Below are 10,561 nucleotides of genomic sequence, written 5' to 3'. Positions count from 1 at the left end.
ACATTATTTAAAATATAAAATAAAAGAATTAATCTTAAAATATAATTAAAAAAATTATATAACAATATTAGATAAAATAAAAACATTTTTTCTAAAAAATCAAATAAATTTGATAATAAATATAAATTTAAATAAAATTAATCTTTTAAATAAATTTAGCTTCATAACTATAAATAAAAATATAAATCTATACAATTGAATTAAAAATTATTCTTTAGTTAATAATATTTTTCTCATCAATATATAATTTCTATTTGCTAGAAAGACTTTTCTTGTAGAATTTCCATTAAAAGAAATAAATGTTGAATTGAAAGTACACAACTACAAACTCACCATAATTAGCACCAACCTTCTATCTTGAAAATTACTATAACCAACTTTCTATTAATTGAAATTTATTTATTATATATAATCCACACACGTGTATGTGGAATAACGTGATTTTCATTTGTTCGAAAAATATTTTGCACATTATTTATATTCAACATTTTTTTTTTTTGATAAGTTAGTGTTTTTTTTACATTACTATCGCTATTAAATTATAGGTTTAAACCTTTTTTTTGTTCCTAAGTTATGAATGAATGTTCAGTTTAGTCCTCGCTTTTAAAAATATAAACTTTTGATTCCTAAGTTATAAAAAATGTATCAAATGAATCCTTTTTATATGTTCATGGTCAAAGTACAAAGAGCAATCTAAAATGTTATTAAGAAACAAATAAGAGCAATCTAAAGATGTAACAGTTGTTAAGAAACAATCAAAAACAGTATTTCAAGTCAAAAAAGGATTCATTTGATACATTTTTTATAAAGTAGGGACCAAAGATTTACATTTTTTAAAACGGAGACTAAACTGAACCTCCGCTTATAACCAGGGGACAAAAAAAGGTTTAAACCTAAATTATAAAAGTACCTTAAATATATAATGTCAAAAAAACATATTTTCTTTTCTTTAACAATAAATATTAAAGAGGAAATTGTAATAATATAAATCTTAAAATAGATAATCAAATAACAAATATATAATTACAAACAAAAGTAAACAACTTTTTATAAGTGAAATTTCATGATATATAATATATTATTTTTATATATATGAAGAGGAAAAAAGAAGACCTTATATATTATTTTTATTGTAAAGGGTAAAAAGAAGACCTTAAGAAGTTAGTTTTTAAAATTGTTAATTGAAGATATTAATGGTATCAATATTTGTGATTTATTCATATTCATATTCGATCTATAGAAGGTATGTCATTAACTCTCAAAATAACCATTTTTGTATATTGCATTTAATATTATATTAAACCATGATTTTATACTAATAATTTAGTATATTGCATTTTTGTCTATATATATTTCTCTTTGAAAAGAGAGATTTCAGTTACAGAAAATAAATAGAAAAGATGTATACAAAATAAATAAGTCAAGTAAGAAGTAAAATTAAATATTTAATTATTTGGTAAAGTAGAAATAGGAGATAAATAAATACAAACTGCTTTTGAGAATTATGAAATTAAATATTAAATAAGGAAAAAGATAAAGATAAACAAAATATAAAAGACCCGTTCCACTATTTTTAATTTTCTTTCTCCTAAATCCAATAAGCATTATTAATTTTCTCGCCCTTCCTCCTTCCTTTTTTCTCATCAAACGTGGAATGGGTTTACTAAAAATATTTAGTTGTAAGAATAAAAGTTGTTTTTAAAATTTTTTTAATTATAAAACATTTAGTTCTTTTTTATATTATGGTATTGTAATCGATAGTTTTGTTCTATTTTTATATAAATATTTATTTTTCTTTTAATAAATTTCATTGTAGAAATAATTTCATTTCTTTAATTTTTCCAAATAAAATATTTGAGCATATTTTAATATATTACAATTTTATAAATTGTTATTAAAGTTTTAGTATCGGTTACAGTTACAATTAATGCATTTTTTAAATCAAAATACTTTGATTTCGCTTCATAAAAACAATTTATTCCATGATAAGAATTGTCATCTTATATATACGAGACAATTATTAATTATAATTATTATTTCATTGTTTTTCTTGTTTCATCATGTATGCCATTATTCTTTTCATATTTTTGGGGAAAAAATTATTTTTGACTATTAGTGTATGAAGATAAAATAGGTTGGGAACATTATTCATTTTGGTTTAATATACTTTAACAACATGTGGCTCGCGAATCTAAGGATAATTACACTTTTTAATCTTTAAAAAGTATATTAGTTTGTTATTTATGTAATATATTATTGAATCAATCCTTTTGAAAAAGTATAATGATAAGCATTTTGTAAAGTTTGAAGTTATATATATATAATAAATGAGAATTAGTTATTACTATTTATCCCTCTCATGTTCCAAAATTGACTCGGTTTTTGTATCCGTAAAGCTTGAATTGAAGAAGCTAGTTAAGGAATTTAACATTTAAGTGTAGCATAATCAAATAATATTTATATTAAATAATTGGATTAGTTCAGACTTTGCAACTCTGGCCCGATATTAAGTCACATTGGAGGATAATGATATGCCAAACTTTGACTAATAAATAATATTTTGAAATATTATATTCCAAGTTTTTGAGTTTCCATGTGCCTTGTTTTCTTCGTAAAATTTAAGGAGACACGTTTTTCTAAATTTCAAGTGTACCTCAATTATTTTTTAAATAGTAACAAGTGTATGTGGAACACTGTCAAATAAGAATTTTAAATATTTTAGGATTTTTAAAAAAGTATTCCAGTTTAAAATATTTAATCATTGTGTATAACTAGAATTTCTTCACATCTTTATTATGTTAAAATATGAAATAGGTTAATTCTTGTTGGAAGTCTCACGTCGACTAAATATAAGACCAATTTATAATATATAAATGGGGTGCAGACCTCACCTTATAAGCCGATTTTGTGAGGTTGAGTTAGGCCTAGAACCCACTTTCTAACATGGTATCAGAGTTATGGTTAGAGTCAATCATAGTAAAATTTGTTGGGCAGATTGTTCCACCCGCTATTGGGCCATTATCGGACCACCCATTAATATCTCACGCTCGATATGTATATACATCGGCGTGAGGGGGTATGTTGGAAGTCCCACATCCGAAAACATCCGAAAACATCCGAAAAAGTACAAGTTTTACAAGACATTGAAAAAGGACAAGTTAGAAAACATTTGACAAACAAACTAAAATGAAGATGAGTGGTGTGAAAAGCAGTTTATTATAAGAATAATAAAATACAGTAGGCACACAAGGGTATGAAACTTGCAAACTTTCCCAGGTGACAGAGTTGAAGATATTTGATTGATGGAAAAAAAGGGTAACTAAACCAAATTGCACGTAATAACCACAAAACTTCTATGAAAGGCATGGTTCCTAAACTTTTCTATTTATACAATAGAGACCCCAATTTATGATGTTTTTCTTCTTCTTCCTTAAATGCTCATGGGACTCAGAGGTTCGTTAAGAGCTGCAATGGCTGTCTGGATCTTTATCTCCAAATGATACTTATCTTCTCCATTAGGCTGAAAAAAATAATTATAGAATTAAATATAATATTATCTCTTTTCATAGTTTTCTATAACAGTGTGTGACATTGTGTATCAGTGTTTCTGTTCATGAAAAGGTGACGAAAACAAAAAGAATTAAGTCATCACATGCAAGTGTAAGAGATATGCTTGTTGGATATATAATGTTTTAAAATTTTCAGAGGTTCCTATGTTTGATAAGACTTTATTTAAGAAAAACATTCTTAGAGAACTAGCATTTGAAGAATACTTTAACGATATTGTTTGTTTAAACACTCATACAAAGGAAGGGGTGGAACCAAAAGTTCTGATAAAATAAGGAGAATATATAGTTTTAATCGTAGTGATAATAACATTCTAAAGAACCTTTTAAACGTTGTTTCAATAAAAGAAATAATCTTTTATAATCTCCACTTATCATTAGATTTATTTTTAATTATTTTCTTGATTATTCATTGTTTCATTCTATGACTACTCTCTAACCTAATGTTCCTTTCCAGACTTTCATATCAAATTAAACTATTAAACCATGTAACTAAAATGAAAGATGATATTTAAAAAATAAAAGAATATGGGCAGATCTTTCCACTAAATTATTACAACATATAATAGTAACAATTAATTTGAAACTTTTAGCAGTTAGAAGTATGGTTTGACATCTGTATAGCATATTGAAAAGAGGAAAACAAAACACGTCAACCATCACATATTTTATAACAAAAACACGTCAACATTAGATATATTTCAATTGTTTTTTAGAAAGACAGATAGTGCGGCACTTGTTTCTTTTTTAAATCTTAAGCATCTCTATTATGAACTAATAGTCATGTTTAATAGCCATTAAATATTTGTTATGCAATCATTATAATTGATACGAGATATCTATCGTTTTGGAGTTGACATTACTTAAGAAGTAATTGAGAACCCACTTTAATAACGTGCACATAAGGGTATTACCACATTGATAATTTCTTGAATTTAAATTTCATTTTTATCGTACAAAAAAAATTAAGTAATGATATTTTTTTGTAATTAAAACTAAATAATTTTTTATTAAACATGAACTATGTGTCTCACTTGTTTAAGATATATAAATTATTTCTGTTATACATTAAATAAATTAAACTTACAACTAAGCATTTAGTCTTCTAAGTTTTTTTTATTCTGACAATTAAGTATTGGCTATTAATTAGTAATAAAGACTTTGGTAGTTCCATTAAAACGAAACACCTGTGAATCTCGTCTACAAGAAAAAAAAAAAAAAAAAAGAGTTTTTTGGATAAATACAATTAATGTTTTGTTCTCCAAGTAGCAATATTCTAAACGGCTCTTTCAATAATGCATTATTTGCCGTAGAGCTTGAAACATCGGTTGGACGTTGGAACACACTTATCTGTTTCTTAATTTTTCAAAAACTGCTGTTGTTTCTAAAAAAGTAGCATAAGTTTTCAAGATCTGAACACGTCTCTCAGCTATTATTAATTTTTTATTGTAAGGTCTCACTTTCTGTCTCTATTGTTTCTTGAACTTTATTGTCGCTTTTGCTATCTCAAAATAAAGAAACACAAGGGAACAAGCAAGCATATTTTTTTTTTTTTTCAAGTGGGCATTAAAAACTGGTATGTACTGTAATTTATAAAATGCACTCCTGTCTAATCGTTTTGCTCGTGCTATGGTTTGACTTTGAATTAAATATAAAGACACGTTTATGTGTCTGGCAAATAAGAAGGTTCCTTAATGAACGTAATGGTACTCATTAAAATACCCTAAAAAAAAGGACAAAAAACGAGGAAAACCCAGAAAGCAGTGAATCGACAGTTGTATGGTCTTTGACGGGTACGTTTTGGAATGAAGAATGAAATAGTAATAATTAGAATTAGACAGTGGCTAAAGGACAACTGGTTTTGCGTTTGAGTCAAAAGATGGTTGTTTTAGTAAGAGTGGGAGCGACAGAGTGAGTGCAGAGGAAGGTTCGTTATACTGTAGGATATGTAAGAGTTGTTGCTGTTGTTGATGATGAAATTATTGTTTCTAACGAACGAATAAATAACGAGAACAAGAAAAACAACAAGAACGTGCGCGATTGAAAAACGGCACCACTTGGGTCAGAGTCACGCCGATCCATGAAGCCTTTTTCACAAGCAGAAGAACGAGAAACACGTTGTCAAAATTCCGTCTTGGTTTTGGTTTTGGTTTTGGTTTTAGTTTTACTGATACTCTGTTGTTGAAATTACCTAACAGTTTTGGTCTGTCTCCTCTCGAACAACAAGGTCGCAGCCATGTATGAATGAGTGTTGCCCTCCCAAATGAAATTGATTGTGAGTGTTTAAGCATGACAGAAATGTGGGTTTTATGTTGTCTAATTTGGTGCAGTCGTAGATATCTAGGACACTATTTAGGGACAAGCCAGATACAATGGAACAAGGGAAATTGGATTACGTTGCAGTCCTTATGCTCTGTTTGGAGCACCAATGGTCGAAAGCGACAGACAAAAGTGAAACAAGAAACAGAAACCGAAATCTTGCCTGGAGTTCACTGTAGTAATTGTTTTTCTTTCTAAAATGAGAATGGAGATGAAGAAAGGCGTTATCATCACTGTATAATCTATTATATTATTATCCTTTTCAAAATCATCCATTATATTCTAAATTTTATGTTCATCATATATTGTACACGTGAATTCAAATTTTAATTTATAAGTTAATTTTTTAAAAGTTAATTTTTTAAAATTAAATTAAACTTTAGATTAAATTTTTAATATAGTATAGGAGTTTATTGGTATCACTTATTCGATCTTCTTACGTTTTCATGCTCGATATTATAATTATTTTTCATTTGATTAGTTAGAAAGATAATTAATTAAGAAACTAAGATAGGTTTTTTTATAATTAGTTGATTAATTCAATTACCAAACTAATTTGGTTGTTAATTAATCAATTCGATTAGATAGCTAGCTAATCAATATTGTTGGTTAATTAACAAATTAAATTAGTTAATTGTGGATTAACTAATAATTGAACTAATTGATTAGTTAACTGATCGATTTATTTAGATAGTTATTAGCCAAATCATAAATTAAACTAATTTATTAGCTAACTAACCAATTAGATGAATTGTCTAGCATACTATTAATTTATATAATCCGAATAAAATAATAATAAAGTCATAAATAATACTAATTGACATATGGAAAGCAACTGCATAAAAATAATATTAGAAAATAACAAAATCAAATTCATATCATATACTTAAATAAGATCAATATCGTTAACGTCAAAGACACGAATCATTGTGTCTTAATTTTGTGTCATTTAATAAATTTGTAATATGTTAATCAATTAAGTTCCCGGGTAATAATATTTTGAGAAATTCATTTGAACTTTTTAAAGACAAAATCGGTTGTTAAAAAGTAAACTAGATGCTTAAATTTGAAGTTTAATAAAAAATATAATATAAATTATTTTCATGAAACTCAAAATTCATAAATGGTTATTTTTAAATATATATATATTTTTTTATCATGTAAAAGTTTATCTTTTACAATCAAATGAGATTATTTTATTTTTTGTAAATTTATCAGAAGAAAGTATTAATTATAATTGTTATCCATCATACGTGAATTATTTATTAAAGTAAAATATTTTTTTACATATTTGAAACACACCCTGGTCAGCTTGACTTGATGGTAATAAAAAAACCCGCACTTTAAATAAGTATCGCCCTCCATTTCAATTTTGTCTTTTATAGATGTTCAAGATCGCAACGATGACAAAATATTAAAACCCTACAGATGTGTTTGGTATTTACGTATCTAAATTTTTCTTGCTAAAAACAGTAGTGGCCTTTGGTTTTTCTTTTTATTTCTTATCAGCCAACTTTGTAATGATACTAAAGGAAAGAAAAATGTTTTTCTTGCAGTAGATGAACTACTTGGCAACACAATTTTAAATATATTTTGATCATTAAAAAAAGTTAATTTTGTATTTGTAAGAAATAAAGAACGAAAAATAAAATAGTACATGTAGAAATTTGTTGAGGCATCCAGAAAAGGAAGCATGATCTTGTTTTGTAGGAAGCTTAGTTGATAATGTTGTTATATAAAGGGAAAGGCCATTTTGTTTGAAATTGGATTTCCTGTGAGTTGAACTGCGATATAATTAAGGGAAAAGATTTGAGAATTTTAGGAGTAGTAAGAATCACGCAATCTTTTCTTCCATGTTATCTGATTACTTTTTTAGTATGACTACAACTCATATGATGTTATGAAGAAAATTACGAGTCTTGAGTCTTGAGTCTTGACCAGACTTCACTCAGAAATTCTGGTTAAAGCCTTCATGATTGCCCTCAAAAGTCTAATACTATTCCTAATGGGTGTTCCACATTTCCACTTTTGCTAAAGTGGTCTGGTGCTTCTCTATCACGTAGGCCCAAATTCTAGTTGTAACTTGTTTATTTTTTGTGCTATTATATAGTATAATATACACCACACACTACATTTTCTATAAGATTGTCCTCATTATGAGTTAAAAAATGGAGTTGGGATCTCACGCACCTACCAATTTACCAAAGCTAATTTAATGGGGATAAGGAAAGAGAGTATAAGATAGGAGGAGTGGTTGTGAAGGGAAAAGTGATATCATGTGATGAAAGAAAGGAGGAGCTAAGAAGACTAACCTCGATGAAGACTGTTTTATGAAGCCTCCCTGAAAACGAAGTGATGTTAGCAGTGATGATCTTGAGCTTCAAAGATTCGAACACCTCGCACAGTTTCACCATTGTGTCTGTCCTTTTGCTGCATGTCAAACTCACCACGGCAATTTTCTCCCCCATGTAGGCCACGCTCAGCTGCATCCACCACGGCAAAATCAATTAAAAATTCAAACGAATACCAACAAAAATTGCACGATACCCCACATCATCTTCGTATCACAAATCACCATTACCCCACACTATTTTTATAGTATCAATAATGCAAGAGAGAGAGTGAGAGAGAGAGAAGGGGATTAACATCAAGGACTTCAATTGGGGAGTTTCTTGAAATGACTGAATCGTATATCTGCTCGGTTCTCTTCTTCTTGGACCTAAGCACCACAGGAAGCTGTTCCTGCTCAAAGTCATAGCTGGAACCACTCTTGTTTGGCATCCCAGATTCAAGATTCATGATCTCAGCTTGGATTATCTTCTCTTGCTCGTGCAAATGCTGGATGTAATCAATAGCATCCTTAATAATCGAAGCCTTATCCATCTGCAAAAAACAAACGCCACTCATAATTCTATAACAGACACAATTTCACAAACATGAAGCATGCCTCATTTTCTTCTCTCTTATGTTTAAACTCAACACTCCCAATCACCCATTCAAAGATATAAATGCGCACACAAAATAAACAGTAATTAATTAATGAATCAATTAATCAAAGCTTACCTTGCTGATATTAGGAACCACCGATCTAAGCGCGAAAAGCCTTTCATTGAGCTTCTTCCTCCTATTCCTCTCTGAAACAATGTTCTTAGATGCTGCAGATGAAGCAGCACCATCAGGGGAACTGGAATCGTAGTAGCTTGATAAAGCCTCCTCGAACCCCCAATTACTGGTGACGAAACGAATAAAGCAGCAGCTTGTTAGCCGTATTTGAGATTAATTAATTAATTATTGATGAGTTGCTGATATTATTGTGATTAATTAATGAATGTTAAGTGATACCTGTCAAGCTCTTGGGTCTGGAGGAACATGGTGGTCTCCCAGTAATGCTTGTACTCTTCACCAATATTCTCCATGATTAAAGTTGAGAGAGAATGGTAGAGAATATGGTGATGAAGGTGGTGTGTATAATAATAATAATAATAATAATAATAATAATAATATTATTATGTGTGTTTGTTTCCCCTATTTTGCGCTGTGGTTGTATGCGTTGGGTTGTTTGAGGTGGGAGACTTATATATAGGGAGAGAAGAAGCTGAGGGTGGAATTAATCACGTGACAAGATCAATAGCTTCATCGGACTGGTCTCTAGACTCTTGTATTTGCTGCTTCCTAGAAATATCCAAATTGTTCAAACAGTTCGGTCCGCATTTAAGGCATTCATCTTCATTTTTTTTAAATTTAAAATTAAAAGATTAAAAATAAAATCCTGTGAAGATATGAGATTTAGAGAGACAACAATTAGAAACAATTATTACAAGTTAAGTGTAATTTTAGATTCAATTTATTTTAATGTAATTTTCAATTAACTTGTATTTTTTATTTTTCAATAAAATAATAATTATTCAATTTAACTTTACTATTAAATAAATTATTTGCAAAGATAAAAATATGTTTATTATTGTTCTTGGAAAGTAGAGATAAACAAGATCCATTTTGATAATTAGTTAATTTCATGTAGTGCTTCTTTTTAGTCTGAGAATCTAAAATGTCGTTGTTCTTCTCTTTTCAAGAGAATCAAAATCTTCTAAGTTTGATGGATGGGATAATTGTAAAAACACTCTAGCCTTATGTAAGAAGAAATTAATGAGTAATAAACATAATGTTTTTCATTGGATGAGCCTGATTAATTATATTAAACCTAATCTAATAAACGAGTTTAAAATACTCTAATATTATCTATTTCTTAATCATGATTAATAATTTTTTATCTTATTTTAAACTGTTGACATGACTTGCATAGATGTGTCGAGACGATGTCATTACTATATCATCTAAATTTTATATTAGACAATTCTTTTTTTTTTAATTTGTATGAAATTTAAATGTAATTATATTAGAAAAAAAGAAAGAATTTTGCTTGTATGAGAAAATGGAAAATCTAGGAACTGCATCAATGATTAGAAGAAGTGAACCTTGTTTTTATATAATTAATATTTTTTATCGTATTTTCTTACGTGTGATAGAGAAAGATAGAAAAATAATCAGAATAATATTTATCATTGTGCAATCAGCAAAAATAGACCCGCATATATGATATCGTGCCACCTGTCCTTTGGTTGTTGGGCCTGGAGTCCAGGGCACAGATACTTTGAGTGAGTGTCAACAAAGAACTG

The 10,561-nt window shown here is 28.2% G+C and overlaps 1 protein-coding gene across 1 annotated transcript; it reads right to left on the bottom strand.

Annotated features, from left to right (window-relative positions):
• Positions 1-3,252: 3,252 nt before the first annotated feature.
• Positions 3,253-9,549, bottom strand: LOC106759889 (transcription factor bHLH35). Its single transcript, XM_014643269.2, has 5 exons — positions 9,228-9,549; positions 8,949-9,114; positions 8,532-8,768; positions 8,198-8,368; positions 3,253-3,520 (listed from the first exon to the last, which is right to left on the bottom strand). Exons 1-5 carry the CDS (start codon positions 9,299-9,301, stop codon positions 3,431-3,433), a joined length of 738 nt encoding a protein of 245 aa, XP_014498755.1. The 5' UTR covers positions 9,302-9,549; the 3' UTR covers positions 3,253-3,430.
• Positions 9,550-10,561: the final 1,012 nt, after the last annotated feature.

This window comes from Vigna radiata, chromosome 5, assembly GCF_000741045.1.
Source record: "Vigna radiata var. radiata cultivar VC1973A chromosome 5, Vradiata_ver6, whole genome shotgun sequence".
Lineage (NCBI taxonomy): Eukaryota > Viridiplantae > Streptophyta > Magnoliopsida > Fabales > Fabaceae > Vigna > Vigna radiata.
This window is presented reverse-complemented; position numbering and strand designations above follow the sequence as displayed.